At 38.2% G+C, this 17,566-nt stretch overlaps 2 protein-coding genes across 2 annotated transcripts in view; both read right to left on the reverse strand.

Annotated features, from left to right (window-relative positions):
- Window positions 1-1,589: 1,589 nt before the first annotated feature.
- LOC112561271 lies at window positions 1,590-10,693 on the reverse strand. Its single transcript, XM_025233647.1, has 9 exons — window positions 10,377-10,693; window positions 8,564-8,698; window positions 7,761-7,820; window positions 5,331-5,496; window positions 5,015-5,044; window positions 3,291-3,495; window positions 2,853-3,068; window positions 2,432-2,648; window positions 1,590-1,655 (listed from the first exon to the last, which is right to left on the reverse strand). The coding sequence occupies exons 2-9, from the start codon at window positions 8,579-8,581 to the stop codon at window positions 1,605-1,607; spliced, it is 963 nt and encodes a 320-aa protein (XP_025089432.1). The 5' UTR covers window positions 8,582-8,698; window positions 10,377-10,693; the 3' UTR covers window positions 1,590-1,604.
- A 948-nt stretch (window positions 10,694-11,641) lies between these two features.
- The window catches only part of LOC112561275 (cytosolic carboxypeptidase 2-like), a 41,103-nt gene continuing 35,178 nt past the window's right edge, over window positions 11,642-17,566 (reverse strand). Inside the window, 8 exon segments of the mRNA XM_025233653.1 lie at window positions 11,642-11,747; window positions 14,533-14,716; window positions 15,044-15,324; window positions 15,577-15,689; window positions 15,889-15,987; window positions 16,291-16,436; window positions 16,587-16,736; window positions 17,305-17,423. Of these exon segments, the coding sequence (XP_025089438.1) occupies window positions 15,044-15,324; window positions 15,577-15,689; window positions 15,889-15,987; window positions 16,291-16,436; window positions 16,587-16,736; window positions 17,305-17,423 (908 nt within the window). The 3' untranslated portion in view covers window positions 11,642-11,747; window positions 14,533-14,716.

The following is a 17,566-nucleotide window of genomic DNA, read 5'->3' on the forward strand; positions in this document are numbered from 1 at the left end:
AGGATTTTTCCCTCTTAGGCCTTGATAAGATAAAAGTAATCCAGATAGGGCATGTACTGCATTAACTTTATTAACAATCGAAGGATTAGTATTTCTCTGTCTCAGTTTAATCCCTTGACCTGTACAATCCATTGACCGTCGGATAAGAGGGATTGATTCCACAATACACCTAACAATGGTTCCCACTTCGGGCTGCTCACTTACAAGGCATTAAGACTCAGATTAAAAATTCATAAATAGTTATGTATTAGGTAAATGGCTAGATTTGACCGAACAGATGATACTTCTCGTCCAAGGGAAAGAACTCAAATATGATTCCCAAAATAGTTGGGTATGACTTTCTTCCCTTTATCAGCACTCTCTTCCTGACCTCATTACATCTTTTTAGGACCCTCCTGTTTTCTGTGAGGCACACTAGGTTTAACAAACCACACTAGCACAGAAAAAAATTATTTTATTTTCATACTAACATGTCACGTGCAAACATGTATGTGCCAAATGTTTTCTATTAATAAATATATTCTTACAACACATCTTACATGAAGTTCACTGGTTGTACAAATGTTTTCAGTCACACTTGAAGACAAAACTCCAGGAGTTGGAACAGGTAAGTTTTTTCAAAACCATTTCTTTTGGCAGATAAAGTTTGAAGGGTTTTGAAATGCCCTACTAGAGATGCAAAAAAATGACTTCAGGCTCAAGATTTTGAGCTGTCTTGAGTTTGCTGGCACTTCTAGAGCAAATACATTTTATGGCCAAGCCTCAAAGTCATGTCAGTATTTTTCTTCTAGTCGTTGTTAAAGGTGGCATCTGTGTTGATGTTCCAGATGACTTCCCAATGATGATGACTATGTATGCTGCTGCGTCTACATATGGTGGTGGACATAGAGGTAACGAAAATATGAGATTGTTTGGAATACTACTACTCCATGCACATGGTATCATACAAAGATGAATGTATTATGCCCTGCTTAGTTTCTAATCTTGCAGTAGGACTGTGTTTAAAAGCACACAGAAATATCACAGTTTCAGTTCTTGCCGGATGAGCATTCATAAGCAGTCTATCACAGGATAATCATACCATAGAAGTCTACAGAAGCATACATTAGTAGTCATCACAGTCTCACTGCTAATTAGTCTTTGTTTCTGATATGTCTTTGAAAGTTCCATGATCTTGCCATGTATGCTTTCCAGGGTTTTCAAATGATTAAGTAAAACTGTTGTGTCTACATCACTCTTTGAACAACAGCCACATCAGCAACATCCACAACTATCTACAATATAGGTCATTCTGTATTTCTTCAGTTTCTGTTCAGTGAAGAGCACAGAAATGCAGTTTTTCATCTGCTTGAACACAAAAGTATTTAATCATGCAGGAGTATGGTCACAACTGTGGTGATTGTGGTCTCTATTTCGCACTTCCAGGACAAACAGGTGGACTGGCCTCAGTTATGGATACAAATGTCGGAAAATGAGGTAGGCTTTCATAAATGGCTTGTTGTTCTGCCATTTTACCATTTGCAAAGGGCTGGAAGCTATATTATCACACACTGTACACATTTAACTGTTCATAAATGCTGCATATTTCGTCAAAGTGTTTTTGCCTATTCCCATATGAAACCTTGTCTGATATTTGGTGTTTGAAGACAGTGTATCTGAAAACAAAAAGATAAACATTTTTGAGTTTTAAAGACATTAAACTCACCAAGTTATGTATGTCTCAATTATCTTACCGTCACCATTAGTCGCTTATTATATATTCATTCTAGATGCAATGTGTACCTTTTCTTTAGCAACATTTGAAAATTTAAATGCACTGGGCCCTGCCTGAGACTACCGTCAGTGTGAAAAATTCATGTTAATGCATTAGCAATCAGAATAGTATACATAGTCAATTATTGTCAGTTAATGAGCTTCACTTGATTCAATTTTTTTACTTGTTTTACTTTTCATTTATAACTCTTGGGGTCAAAATATTTACAGTATAATCATCAGTTGATATGCCATTTAAACTCCTTTTCTCAGTTCAATCATCTGCATGAAAACTGATAAGATCTGATTAGATGCCATTACTGGACACCCAGAGAAAACAAAAGGGACTATCAGTCTCCTCTCAAAAGTCAAGAGTACAAAGCCTAGAAAGTGTAGCAACATCTTAACTTCCTCTATCCATCTGCATTTTTCTCAAATAGCAGGCCTATTACATCTTCTGCAAACATAAGGAAATAATTTTTTTTTCGGCCTTGTGTCCATTTGTTTAAAAGTCTGGCAGATTTCAAAAGCTGAATGGGGCCTTCATTTCTCGAGTTACTATACATGTTGTATATGACAAATAAATTACAATAACTAATGCACAGTACATTGTATGGTAATCAGCATATGAACAAGCTAAACTGCAAAATCTTTTCAGACACAGAGAAACAAACAATACCAATGATCCTCGCCCAGGGTGGGTGCGTTCACAGGGAGCTTCTCTTTCATCCACAGCTGGTTGTGATACCATTGGAGTTTGGCGATGGTTATCATGGTTGCGCAATGGGTCTCTACTGATTGGCTGGATGGTAGAAGTAATGATAGTGGGTGCTGTGCTGAGACTGTGGGGCTGAAAACTACGCAGTGGTGGACTCCGGCCAGGGACCTGACCTGCCCTAAAGACAGGGATTGACTTTTATTTAACAGCGGTGTAGTTAAACTAATTTTGAAAATGACTTTGTACATCAATTGTATAACACACACGCACACATGCATGCACTCATGCACAGCTAGATGAAGACAGCAGAAACCTGATTCAGCATCAGAAGATATTAAACAGCAGAGCATTAATCAACATGGAAAGATAAAATACCACCTACTTGTATCGAACAATGCGTTTTGCCACAAGACCTGGAGCAGTCAGTGAATGATTATTCTGTACTCTAGATGCATGGACAGGCCAGGTTGCCAGTGTTGAACTACGCCGAACCAAATCCGAGTAGTATGGGGTGCGTCTGGCTGACAGTGCCATCATTGACTGTGTCTTGAGCCCATCCCCGGTGCTGTCACTGCTGTCCTCACTACAACTGTTTTGACTGGAATAATTCAGTTTTTCAAGGTTGTCAAGTTTATCATGGTGGTGAAGATAATGAAGGAATTAAGCTTCATCCTTAGATGTAAAGACACACACATGGGTGAATAGGTGGGCATGAATATTCAAAATCTACCATTATAATTTATTTCATAAGCCAAGTGCATTACACACATGGTTAAACAATGAATAAATAGCACTCTGAAGCATCGTAGGTCAAGCCTACCTGTTGTCTTGGTTATTTCCACCAACAGGTATGGTGGCGTTTGCCGTGGATGTATGAAGGTTGCAGCCACTTACAGTTGGACCACTGTTTGCGGACTGACTCAGATGATTGTGACCAGGCTGCATATTGCCATGCAAGTTGCAGGCTTGGGTCAGGAAGTGAAAGCTGTTGCCATTGATGGAGGGATGGAGATCTTGCAAGTTGTCTGAAGTTAGAAAAGGAAATTTAAGGAAAATGTAGAAATGGCCGCAGTGGTGTTGAGTCGCAAAAATGTGAGTCAATAAAACCTTTAAATGTCATGTTGTGAGTGCCCAGCATGTGGTTGTGTGTGTGTGTGCATGTGTGCTCACCATAATAGACTATGTGTATAGAAGTGCATTATTGTTTTGCATGTAGGTACATCTCAGAATAAGAAACAACACAGCTAGGTGTAAGCAAAATAAATCTGTACTGAGCAAAAGTTTGCATGTGTATTGTGTACAAGTTAGAGGTTTGCTGTTAAAGCTATTGAAATTGTAAAATAAAATAGGAACACTTCAGGTAAATACACATACACACACCCATGCCCTTTTTAGTTTAAAAATGTCAGCAGATAAGACATTCACTGAAACTAACACACAATTACTTTACACATATCATATATGAGCTTGTACACACAAACACACATCAATATGGGATTATCATGCATTATGTAATTAAAGACTATCAATGTGTATAATAGTGTTTATATATCTTTAAAATATGTTTAGGTCTTTGAACTTCCAGTCTTTTCCAGTGATTCTTCAAAACAATTTGCATAACAAATAACATTACTGTAACATTCCAGTCAATATTATTACGTCACTTTCTGTTTGAAAATTGTCTAACATATATATGTAGTAAATAAGAATGATGTCCACTGGACTTACACTGACTTTTCTATGATCTTAATCTATGATTCAATGCACACAGAACTTATCCCCATAAGAAGAAAAATGCTTTGCTTTATTATTATTATCAATAAATTGTAATGAAACTTAAAGAAAACACTGTTTGAATATATTTTTAAGTGCAGTTCTGCAGGTGGGATGAAGATGTGTTGCCCCACACTTATATCTTACTGAATTAGACAAACGCCCACACTTCTTGGACAATGCCACAGATGAAAGCTTCATTGCTGGAGACATGAAACTGCATTCTACACATTGCTCAGCTTTACTTTTCTAAACTTGCAACAACAAAAATTCTTTCAAAGCAAAATGAACTCTATGAATATCTTCAAAGTATTTTAATACTCAGGGTATTCATAGTCATTTTTTTTAAATGAGGCATTTCTATGAAAGCTAACACTACTCTCAGTATTTTCTGGTGATCATGCATCCACATTTACAGAAAATTTAAGTGTACCTAGCAGCATTTAAACAGTTTTTGTTAATTATTTACATGCAAATCCACAAACTCACACATTCCTGCAGCATATTTGTCAACTACAATTTGCACAAACATGTCTATGTATGCCTTATATTAAAACAATAATGCTTCTTTTCATAAAACTTTTACTAAAATGCATGCTAAAGGTGTCAAATAAAAACCTCTTCACCTTAACAGAAAAATCAGAAAGTGTAGCTCCTAATACAAGCATCAGCTGCTGAAAGCAACCTAGTGATGGGAGTTAAAAGCTAAATTGTCATCAAGACTACATGTCAGGCATGCTCAGCCATGTACAGCAGGGCTCTAACACTTACAGAAGGTGGCAAGAGATGCTTGTCTGAGAGCTGGAATCAGTGAGAGAGGGAATCCAACCACAAAGGAAATTAATCCACATGTATGCATAACAGAAGGATTCTGATGAATTAATTAAAAAAAACACACACTCTATCAAATAAGCAAATAAAGAGTAAAAACCTTTTTTTTATGTTTTCCTTTTTTTTCAGTCCTTCTTCACCTTTCATTTCCTCATCACTTTTCTTTCTAACATATACTCTTACACCATTTTTCAGTCTTTAATAAGGAGATGATTAAAATGTGTGGCTTTTTTCATTCCAGTTAACCATTTCTTACCTGCATGGGTGTAACTTGTGCGAACATTCATGCTCATAAGGCTGCGGGACAAGTTTGAAGTGCCTTCACTAAGAGCCACATGCAAGCGGTGGTTGAAGTCATCTTGTTTTAGGACATATGGGTACATGTGGGCCGGGAACTGAGAGAAGCCTTGGTCATCGACATACTAAGACAGCGAAGGGCCAGAAACACAACATGCTCAAGAACATGCTCAGGTATTATGCAATCACAACATCACAAGTCTGCACCACAAACATACAACAGGGCTTAAACAGTACGCATCAAAAGTTCAGAGGACCCCTTCAATTTTCGTCGATGGGGTCCCCTTCAAATTTGGGTGAAGAACAGGGACCCCTTAAAAATCTGAAGAAGGGGTCCCTGGGACCCCAAAGAATTTAGCCTTAGCAGAAGCCCTGATACAAAGTGTAATGCCAAAAAAAGCACATGCGAATATAGTAGGATGGAAGACAGCACGCACAACTGATCCATTTTCCCGTACGCTATACTGGACATGCTCAAACCACAGTAATGTGATTAATGTCACCCGTTTGGACATGACTCCAGTCAGTCCAGTGGGTGTCGCGCTGCAAGGCCCAAGCAATTTCAAGCCAAGGTCCTTGGTGCTTTTCCCAGAACGCGGCTACATATGTTTTACACAAACATGATAAAATTACCCCGCATCTCCACCACATTATGTAACAGGTTGACCAACCGTTATCTACTGAGCTCGCAGTGAAATGTGCTTTCACACACCGATCAGTCCTAACCCCCCGCACTGCCAGCATGCGCAGACTATATCCAGAGGTTTAGTACTGTCCGGAGGTTTCGGACCACTACACCGCCTTCGTCGTAGCTGTCGGTTTTCGCGGTTGGTGGTCCGATGTCCATTCGAACTGCCGCATGATTCGCCTTAGCTCATCGAAGTCATTGATGATATCGAACTTGTGGCCGCTCCTGTCCCGTAGCGGCTGCACAAGCCCATTCCAGAACCTGCACCGCAGCACTTCCGCTGCTTCGCCCCGCGGAATCTTCTCTTGATCCACCCATCGCTCTGGCCCACAGGTCTTCCAGTCGGCAGCTCCACGTCGCCACATCCTCTCCGTCCTGCTGTTTGACCGCGTAAAAGTCTGCCAGCAGGTCCTCGCCACCTCTCACAGATCCGTACAGAGAGTCGAACTTGGAGATGATGGTCTGCCCTGGCGTTGACACCAAGGCGCATGGCCACTCGCGCGGCCTCCCCTCGCAGTGATCGGCGGCCTTCTCACATGCATGCAGGGGTCAACAGATCATGTCCACGAATTGCCTTCTCACAGTGCGCACTGAACAGTGTTGGCTGTCTTATTCGGATGTTTGAACTTTGCAAATTGCGATACTGACCACAACTGACAATGTTGTTAAATTCAAGACATATTCTTTCCTAACACGTGGTCAACACTTCATCTGGGACTCATGCTCAAGCCCACAAATTGCCCTGTCTGCGCATGCGCACACTCAGTTGACTTCGAACTTCCGCAGTTCGTACGAAGCTTCGCTGTCCTTTGGCTGATGCGCAACGACTGAAAACCGAAATTCTCGGCATTCTTGCAGGGACAATAAGATTTGCCCCATGCACCCTTGTATCGTGTTCCATCTTCATTCTTCACCTTATGGTAGGCCCCACATTGGGCGCCAAATTATGTAACAGGTTGACATTATCTACTGAGCTCGCAGTGAAATGTGCCTGCACACACCGATCAGTCCCAGACAACACTGCCCGGTTGCGACAAGTTGCGACAAAGTAGAATGTCTTTGTTGCGGGGAGGATGACGTAGATTTGCATCTAGATTCTAGAATGTTCGAGGGTAGGAATAATAAGTAGCGGGGATGACAGTGGCTTGGGACGTTTTGTGAATTTGGAAGAGAGAGAGAAGGCAGGCGAGCCGCCGAGCGAAAACTGAATTTAAAAAACTTCAGTGAGGAAATTCAATCTTTGTGTTGTTTCTGGTACGATTAGCCCACTCTACGTAGCCATCAGACACTGACGTGTTCGTTACAGGTGTATGTGCGTGCTGTCTTCCATCCCACTATACAAACGTAGCAATTAAAAATAAGACTTAACCATCAATGTCAGAAATAAATGATATATATATATGTGTGTGGATAAAATGGGGACATAACTTTATTAAAAACATTTACAGTATGAAAGATTTGTAAACAATTTAATTCAAAATATGAAAGTGAAAATGTATTCTTTCTACTATTAATTGCTCTATAATTTTTATGCTGGAAAATATTTTGTTCACAATAAATGTTAACTATACCAAAGGTGTGTCAAAAGTAAATGTAAATTTGTCTTAAGCTTCGGTAGGAGGAAACATATATTTTGACAAAACTACATTACACTGTTAAGAACAGCCATCTGAACACTGGGGTCTCAGGAAAAAGACTTACATAAAATGCAAGATCTCTGTTTTTGTCCTCATCACACTTCTTCTTCATCTCTGCAAGTCTCTGCAAAAAGACACTAGATGTATCCATACCTACATACATCTCCATACATGCATACCTGTTCATTTGATGACCAGACCAAGTTAAAACACACAAAGATGGACAGACAGAAAAAGAGGTGCAGATGAAAAGGAGAGAAAGACAACGTGATTTATTTAATGAAGGACAGCATACACATGATACCAAATCCCAAGCTAAACAGAATGTCAACTCTTTTTCTTATGTATGTGTGCACACACACACACTAATGTCATGAATGGAACATATAAAAAGATGAATTTAATGGTATTTTGGGGAGCAATTTTTGTTTTAAATGAGTGGGTAAGGTTGATACAAAATACTATGTCCCAAGTGAATAGCACTTCTCCATTCTTTGAGATACTTGCCCACAAACGTGCACAAAAACAAATAAAACCTGTGACAGCACAAATGTCCATGGATATGCTTAACTAGCATATGGTCCCAGCTCTTTTGCTGGTTGTAGTCATGACACAGTAAAGGTATTTATGTACATTTCCTGAGCCCTGTGTTTTTAGCCTCTTTCATCGTTATGTTTTTAGGTGCATATCTCAAGAATTGAAAGCTGTTAATCAGATTTTAGTATTTTATATTGTTCAAGCTCTACTACATTCAGCTGCTATTTAAAAAATACATTTGCAGTATCTGGACAACTAATGAAACAGAAGCTGTGTCTACTGTATTTGTCTTTGTCTAGATTCTACTGTATTTGTCTCTTGTCTAAACACCTTTGCTGCACGTTCCATGCTTCGCTCTTCAGTGAAGCACGGCACTCCACCATTGTGACGCCCCTCATACTTGCTCTGGAACTGAGAGGTTCGTCGTTCCCGGCTTAGCCTCTCTAACACAGAACCGGAACCTGCCTGGCAACAGAAGGCAATGGAAGGAATGATGAGCACAGCTTACTCCTCAAATAATGATCAACATTCACATTGTGGGATCAAAAACCTCTAAAATACAATTGATTTTTTTCTCATCGTTCTTTTTAACAATACCTTTTTTTTAAACTGTGACAAAACATCACATTCTTAAAATAAATGTCTCATTACAAAATCAGAGGAAGGTACTGTGGTGGTTATAAGTGTGCTAACCTACACTAAACCAAAACCTGCTGGAATAACAGAAAATTTAGGATACATCTTCCTCCTTTCCAAAAAAAAAAAAAGTAATAATTGCCTATGAAAGAATATAAATATCACACAGCAGTTTCATAATAATAGTTAAGCTAAGTTACAGCAATGACCAAATTTAAGTTAACACTCTGCATATTCATCTGACTGCGCAAATGATCATATATGCTTCAACATTTTAGTGATGTTATAGTGCACAACAGCAACAAAATTATGATCTACCTCCAACACAAAGACAAACCAAAATATCAGAAATAATATACAGAAAGCTACGCAAAAATGAATCTGTGCACCTTCTAATCAATGCAAACATATAAACAGTTTAAAGATAATCGTGAAGTCTCGAAAACAATTGTTTTTATCAAGCTATCACTGCACATACTAGAATAGTTCCAGAATATTAAGGTTTTACTGACAGAATCAACAAATTTCATAATTTTCTGCACAAAATAAAACGTTTTTCCTTGGAATCTCTGTCGATTTTTTTAGAGTTTGGTTGCAGAAGCTGTGTATCATATTTTTATGTCTTCTTTGTGACAATCCCTGAGAGGACATGCTTTTGCCAACATTCACAATTATTTATTATTTGCTACGCATTTGAAATGCAGAAGACAGTGCAACCTTGCAGATTTTCTTCCAGGTCCTATCCATTTCATTTTCATTAGGATTCAGTTGCTCGATCATGCTATCTGCCTTTATTACCAGTGAGTAGCCGACAGTTGGACTTCATTTTTTTTCCCCCAAGTGTTGAACAGATCTTCATTAATTACAGCATTCTTCCTTAGGTGCTTTAAGGTAATCCTTAGGTATGCAACACCTGTGAAATGTCTCCCTGTTCATTAGAGGTTAATGCATCAACCCTCCAATGCTTTCAGCTTCTAGTAAATTTTCTACCTTCCCCTCCACCAGAGGAGCTCATATCCCCCATCTTAGTGGAGGTGATGGTCATTCTTCTCTTGTACCAGGAACAAATAATGTTTTTCTTTTTAATAAATAGCACTGGCTCTCCTCTTTATCTGATTTTCCCTTTACCTAATCTTCACATGATGTTGCAACAATCTTTGTATTCTACTCCACCCTCAGACATATTTTATCATTTTAGCATATTCCCTAGGACAAATGTTAAAGTTGTGCCAGTCACTGTAAAGTACCAAGAAAAGCAAATGGCAGCAATGAAATTTAAGAAGCTGAACACAAGCAAGAAAACACAATAAGAATATAAAACAAAGAGAAAGCAGAAACAAAACTCAGTAAAAACAACCATAGAAGGGGAGTAATGCAGAAAACAGAAGCCTTCATCATTAAAAAAAGTAAATGCACAAGTTATGTACACCTTAGATCACATGCAGGAGAAGCAGCAGCCAATGAATGGAAATAACCAGGAATTTAAAAAAAATCAGTCAGACTATACCAGGTATGGTATCACAGCTGTTGTATAGGCCACTGATTCCTGGGGGCAGATACTTTCATCCTTAATTGGAAAAAATGTCCTGTTGACCAGTCTTCATCTTTCTCCCTAAAATAATATCTTGAATACCAAATGTTTCAGCCTGGGAGCATGGTTTTGTGTAGAAGAAATACTGAAGAACTTGGCAGAAAACAATGTCGAAACAACAGGAAGACATTTTATTTGACAGTGATCTGGCGTTTTTTGTGAAGCAAACAGAAATGCAATGAGTGTGAATGTACTACGAAATATATATACACACATACCTATTATTTTTTTATGCATCTGCACATGTGCCAAAGTTTTTGTCCATTTTTTTCAGATAAACACCGACACAATCAAAACAAGTTCTCATGAAGAATTGTCAATTCTCACACATAACTGCTACACAAGAACAAGAGGGACTGGACAGTTCCCCTTAAACTGAAATAATTGCAATAAGTTCACTCAGCAAAGAGCACCAGTATAACAGAGAGTGCATTCAGAAGTGTCCAACACTATTTGAAAGAAAAATGCTTGACAAAAGAAAGATAAACCAACATATTTTAGTTCAGGCAAACTCTCACAAAACAACTGGAAGCTTCCTGTTTAAAGAATTATAAAGTGTGCTGCGTTTTCACTATTTCAGTATTCAGTACTTCATCATCTTCTGTAAGCACTTTACTGAATATCAGAATAGACATCACTGCCTTCGGTATTTTAGACATGTTCGGATGTTCCTTCCTGTCAAAACATAATTTATGAGCTGTGTAATGGTGTTTGAGTTTCTCAAATATTTTTAGTTGCTTGGGGTTTGATAAAGTAGTTTCTATCTTTGTCCACTGAAGGGTAGTGATGATGCAGGAAGACCAGGTGGGACTTCTGGTACAATGGGTCATGAACTCGTTTTTGCAGTGACAGAGTCTGCAGAACGCTTGTACTGCATCTTCTCAGCAATCCTTTGTATCTATCTTGTCCAAGAATATCCCATGATGGCCACAAGCTGCATGCATCTTCTTTAATTATTCTTCTCCTTGACACAGTCTGCTGGGGTCTTTTTTGCTTGATTTTCCTGAGTGGGAGAAACAGATGCTGGCCATCTTTCTGAATGATCTTCACACAGTTTGAGCTGACAGACACTGAGGCTTGGCCTTTAGGAGGCCAGCAATGCTGACGGCTAAGCAGGTTCAGCAGCTTCACAGAACTGCCTGGAAATCGGCTATAGACATTCCATGAGGTTGTATACTTTTCCTCCTCTTCTGGAAATAGGTGAAGCTGCTTCACCTCAGCTGGAATGTACTTTAGAGGTTCTGTTAAAGAACTCTGGGCTGGTTGCCGTTTAGACTGTGAAAGTTGCTTGACACGAAAACAAAGAAAATGGACATAGATAATTCAGGACCTCAGATAAATGACCAGTTATATAGTTATATATATATATCTATAGATTGTCAGGAAACATGGCTTAAAACTGGACTATTTGGATAAACAATAAGTAGAATTTAAATAATAACTACCACTACTCTAAGACAAAAGATTACTTATGAGATTTAGAGTGACCCCTTTCACTGTATCCTCTTTGTCTGTTGATAAGGATATCATAGAAATCTGAAGTAAAACATGTTACTAGTAAATCCTCGAAAGTGCAAAAAACAAGTTAACAAAAGCGAAAACATCCTGAATTGGAAAAATATGCATTTACAAAAGTCTTATCAAATTACAACTAATTAAAAATTTATCCTACATAATGTGAAAACAAAGGCAAAGTCGGCCCTTTGAAAAAAAGTTATTAAGAGTTCAAGAAATCACATCTAAGTACAAAGTATATCATATCAACTGTGCAATAGCTATTTGGCAGAGTTGATGCAAAACAGAACACAATAATCTAAAGATGTAGCCCTTTAAACAGAAACTGAGCAGAAAGGGATTAAAGTCTTTTCTTAAATCATTATCTTAACATATAAATCAATGGGGATACACAGCAGGATATCCCTAACAGCAAATTTCTACATCACTTTTAATACCAATAACACTAGAATCCCCTTAGAAGCATCGAAAACCTGCCAATAAAGAAAAAAAGCACTGCTGTTTCTATGGTTACCTGTTTTTTAGCCATCTGTGCTGAAGTGAGGAAGGAGTCGGAGAGGGAGTTGCCAGAAAGTGTGTGGCCTGAGGGGCAAGTGGGTGAGGCCTCAGCACACAGCAGTGCTGGCAAAGCCTGTCAGTCACATCCCGAGTCAACCAATCACCATGTTAGTATTAAACAATCCCTTTTCCCTCTTTTTCACTATGTTAGTATAAATAATCCTCCTTTCTCTCCCAGAGGCCATTAGTTCTGACAGCTCGAAAACACTACTATTCAAAATTTGAAAGCATCCAAACTATGTAACAAAATGTGCATAAAATATGCATGTTCATTTAAATAACTGCTTTAAAATTGGCAAGTTTGAGATTACCTTAATGCTTATATTTTCAAGTTTAAATACACGAAAGAAATTCAGAGTCTGATAACATTAAATTTTATTCTGCTCTACATTCATGTTGACAGCACGCTATACTTTTTACAAGCACTGGCTTTTAATTGGTGTGGGTGCATGATTGTAACTAGACTGAAAAGAGACATTAAAATCTTGTTAGAATCAGTACAAACTTATTTTATCTCTCTTCACTTATCTTTTAAAATGTAATCATTCTAATATTAAATCTCATTTAGCATTAAGCATTTTCCTTCAGCCTCATTATTAATTCTATTCACTTTTGTCATTTGAGACATCAACTGAATTACTGACCTTAGATAAATTACCAAAAATTATTTTTCGGCTGTTAAGGCACACTGAATACTAATTATTAATATATATTGGTGATAATCTAACATGTGTCACATAGACTAACAAATTTGTTTATCCCAGAGAAAAGTTTCAAGAATCAATGTTGTTGTTGTTTCATGTTTGAGTTTTGAATTATTTTCAAAGGTTTCCTTCAGTTCCACCTTCCATTTTAAGTACATCAAGTATTCAGTTTTAATTCAAAATTGTGCCTGTTGAAAGTTTTTAAAATGATTGAGTAGCTTAATTTTGATTGGCATTCGATATTTCAAAGAGACAGTGACATGTGAAGGTGATGGAAATAATCCTGAGCTTTCATGTTGGATATAATTTTTAGTTTATCTATCATTCTGGAATAATTGTTTCAACTTTTCTGAATAGTCTTGTGCTTTTTCATTTTTATTACTCTATGTTAAACTTTCCAGCTGCCATCTTTGCAAGCCCACCACCAAAAGAAGTATTTAAGCATTTCAGATTAAGAAATAAGAAATAACACATAGTGGGAGAAGTCTATCAATAAAAAGATTACTCAAATTAAAAAGAATTTTTTTTAATCCCCCTCAGTCTGTCTAACCATGTGTTCCATAGATGCATAATGGTATGTATAAGTAACACTTTAAAAATTATAAATGTGAATTTATGAAGGCTCTTTCTATTTCTTTGCAACACATTTTCTGTATGTATTTTGATAGCAAGACTGAAATGAGTCTTTTTATTCATAGACTTCTCCCAATGAGGCATTGATCATCACTCACTATGCATGGGTTCAGCAAGGGATCTATGTATAAGTGACTAATAAATCACTGTGGAATTGAAAATGCAACTCACCACACCATAAATTCTACAGCTTTTGTCCTAGAACCATTATATTTACAAAAATCTTACTTTGAATGAGGATTATATTAAAAAGTATTTTAAAACATCATTTTAAATGAACAAAATTAGCTAAACAAATACACTGTATTACTTATTTTCACTCTCACAAATATATTTCTCATTGTTCTGGAGAATGTAAAAAAAAAGCTATAACTGAACATTACAAAACAATTAATTAGTCCAACAATAAAGTTTTTTCTCAGAAATTTAACAGATTAAGATCATCACTTATTCTAATCTTATAAAAGTGTTTTATTTCTATTCTAATGCTATTCTGCTTTTTAAAAGAGATATATAGATTATTTTCTCTTTTAAAAATTTCATAATCTCCTAAAATTAGAATGGCAATGAGCTTTGGAAATTCCATGAGGCACAGGTCTATGTTCTACAGCACTCCAACACAGAAGCGCAGCACACAAAGCATAAGACTGGCATTTACTTACAGAAAAAGACTTTCCTCGTACATATTTGTCTTTCTCTGTGTAATCTCCTCTTTTATCCACATCTGCTTGTTTCTTCTCATACAAATCTTTGTCTCTCTGCTTTCTTGACTTCCGCTTTTTTTTGCGAGTTTTGGCTTCTGAGGGTTTCATCTCTGGTTCAGACTCACTATCACTGTCACTAGAACTGCAACAAAATATTCAGTCTAAGAGTAAGAGCCAATGATCATTGATTATTTCTTTTCTCATTTTGCTCTTGTGTTCATGCACACTGAACTCATGTATAAGCAGGGAAATGTTATTATTACTATTATTATTGATTTTGCCTTATATTGTTTCCGTGGCAGATGTTTACTTCCCTTCGGGATAAAAATAGCAAAAGATTTATTCTTTTTTCCTTGATATGTGTTGGTAGTCATGTTTATCATTTATGAACAGGAAAACATCTTGTTTGTGCTTCCCTTACACCAAGTAAGACCTCTGCTAGATAAACAAAAACAAATCCCATACTCACTCAGATTCCTGCAGTGCTTCCCTGACATTGAGAGCTGACAAAATCTTTAGACAGCCATCCACTGTGCCAAGTGATGCTTGGTCTAATACTTTGCTTGCTTCCTCTTTGGTCAGCTTGGATGGCAAAGCCATCTTTACGAGACTTGTCATCTCTTCCCTTGCCTCTGTCGTCCAAAGCATTTGGCACCAGCGATGGCAGTGGTTGATGCAGCAGTTCCAACATGGCTCCCATCCACTTCTCAGCATCCTTCTGAACTACCTCAGCTTCTTTTTCTATCCGAGCTGCAATAGAGACATTAAGGGTAGAATGCATGCAAAGTCATAAACTTAAATAATATGCAGACCTGCTAATACAGATATGTCTTTAGTGCAACATTTGGTGTCAGGATAAGTTTTAAAACAGTGTGTAATTCTTTCCTTTCTTTCGTTTCTTTTGGAGTCTGAGCGAAAACTAAAAAGGATATGGCTTTGTTTACATGATAACAAAACAAAGTGATGAAAAAAACAAATTAAACACATGGTGTGTATTCCTACCTCTTTCTACAGAGAAATCTGGAAGAATCATGTCAGAAGGAATAAGGCCCTGGGTCTCTAACACCTGCTGTGTGATTGACTTTGTGAGATTAAGCACCATTTCTGTATGATATCTGAAAAAAGATGTTCACAAAATAAGTAAAATCTGTAATGAACAATTTAAAATGCATTAAAAAAGAACAATGTGATATATGGTGTCTATACAGAAACTATTTTTGCAAAGAAAATCTTGTTTGCTGATTGTGATATGGTACACTTTGTGATCTTAGCTTTTAAGTATTTAAACAAGATTTACTTTCTGAGCTAACTCACACTTTGTTTTCTTGAACTTTGTGATACTCCAGCACAGCCTGAGCCAAACTCCTTCCAATTTCCATCAAATCCTTGATGTTGAAATGTCGACAGTTCTCCCTGAAAAATTCAAAACTTGCAAGTTTCCATACACCTTTACCAGGTATTCTTCGCGCACATGATGATAATGATGGTGGTGGTGGTTGTGGTGGTGATGATGATGCATTTACCCAGCGAATTTTAATTAAACGTGCTCATGAAGCATATATATATATAACTGCATATGCATCACCGTATACATAAAGGAGAGTAAGAGGGAAAAAAAAATCAAGGAAAATAAAGGACAAAGGAATGCTCGGGCCAAAATAAAACTTCACGAACTTTCCGAAAGAAAGGTGGGTGCTACACCACTGGGCTACTGACTTGTTAAGAATTGTGCCGCTGAAAGTAGCTTCGAGGGTAAAGCTGTTGAAGATGCTCATCTGGCGCCACATGACCACACGGCCGGTGGACTCCTTGCACTTACGAATCTGGAACTTGCAGGACCGAAAGGAGAACTTGTCTGGGCACTGAAAGCAACAGGTTACAGATCAATTACATGAACTTTCTCGATAGTACAATAGTTCATTCTTGCTTTTAAAGTATCTGATAATTAATAAACACACAAATAGGAAGGTAGGAAGCTATAGATGCTTCCAGAAAAAAAAAAGCTGACGTACTTTCGTCGACAATAGCCATGGAAAGAGTCGCTCGTTGACGAAGGCTTGAGCGGCACCCACACCCATCACATCGTCATCTGATGTGTTGTTCCCGTACATGAACACATTGTGCTTTCTGCTGTGGCCATGAAGGTCGCAGTACAACAAAATCTGGATATAAAAGAGCGGGAGATTTACTAGTTATGTCCCCTTTTCATATACGACATGCACACATTGACCACCTCTAGCCACTCCATTCTGTCATTCTTTCTTTTATCTTTCTTCCGTATCTTTTTGTTCGTCATTATTCTGGTCACTGTTTTCTCTTACCTCAGATGGATTATGCGAGTTTTCAAGTAAGGGAGAGAACTTGTGTTTTATAAGGACAGAATTGCTGTACAGGCCACGTCACGTGACCGGTTGCCTACCTCGTGGTTCTGAGCCACCTCCTCCACCATGGCCTTGACGTGGAAGATAGTCGGGAAGTTCTCACGACGTGGATGTCGGTAGTTGCGGTTCAGATCTCTACCCGCCAGACTGCAGCGGTAGTTGCCCACGATGACGCCATCAGGGTTGAGCATCGGGACCATTTTGAAGACGAACTTGTCTCTGAGTTCCTGGTCAAGGCAAAAACACGAAAAGTGACGGTCCATACACAGACGGAAACAACTCGGCGACAAAGTGTAATGGCGGTGCCAGGGTTTGCTGAATCAGGGTGCCAAAAAAAACTAAGTGTTACCTGGGCGACTGGGTCGGGTCCAGTGATGAACTCCAGCAAGCCCTTCATCATCCAGCTGGACTGGCTCTCTCCGGGGTGAACTCGTGCCGACACAATCACCGCTTCTTGGGGCCGGGATTCTCTAAACACACAGACGAACTGTCAGAGCCTTTCTACTGGCTGTTTGCCTGCTCGTTTGGTTGACTTAGGTAACAGGAAAGTGGTGATTACTGATCACCACCTACCTATGATTTTGCTCTACAATGAGAAAGGATGATAGGAG

Source organism: Pomacea canaliculata, linkage group LG4, assembly GCF_003073045.1.
Source record: "Pomacea canaliculata isolate SZHN2017 linkage group LG4, ASM307304v1, whole genome shotgun sequence".
Taxonomy (NCBI): domain Eukaryota; kingdom Metazoa; phylum Mollusca; class Gastropoda; order Architaenioglossa; family Ampullariidae; genus Pomacea; species Pomacea canaliculata.

Excerpts from the sequence above, each read along its gene's own strand:
- LOC112561271 (XM_025233647.1), bottom strand. Across the intron at positions 3,496-5,014 it reads AGCATCTCTTGCCACCTTCT|ACAACTTGCAAGATCTCCAT; the intron begins GTAAGTGTTAGA and ends TTCTAACTTCAG. Across the intron at positions 3,069-3,290 it reads GGAAATAACCAAGACAACAG|TCAAAACAGTTGTAGTGAGG; the intron begins GTAGGCTTGACC and ends GAATTATTCCAG.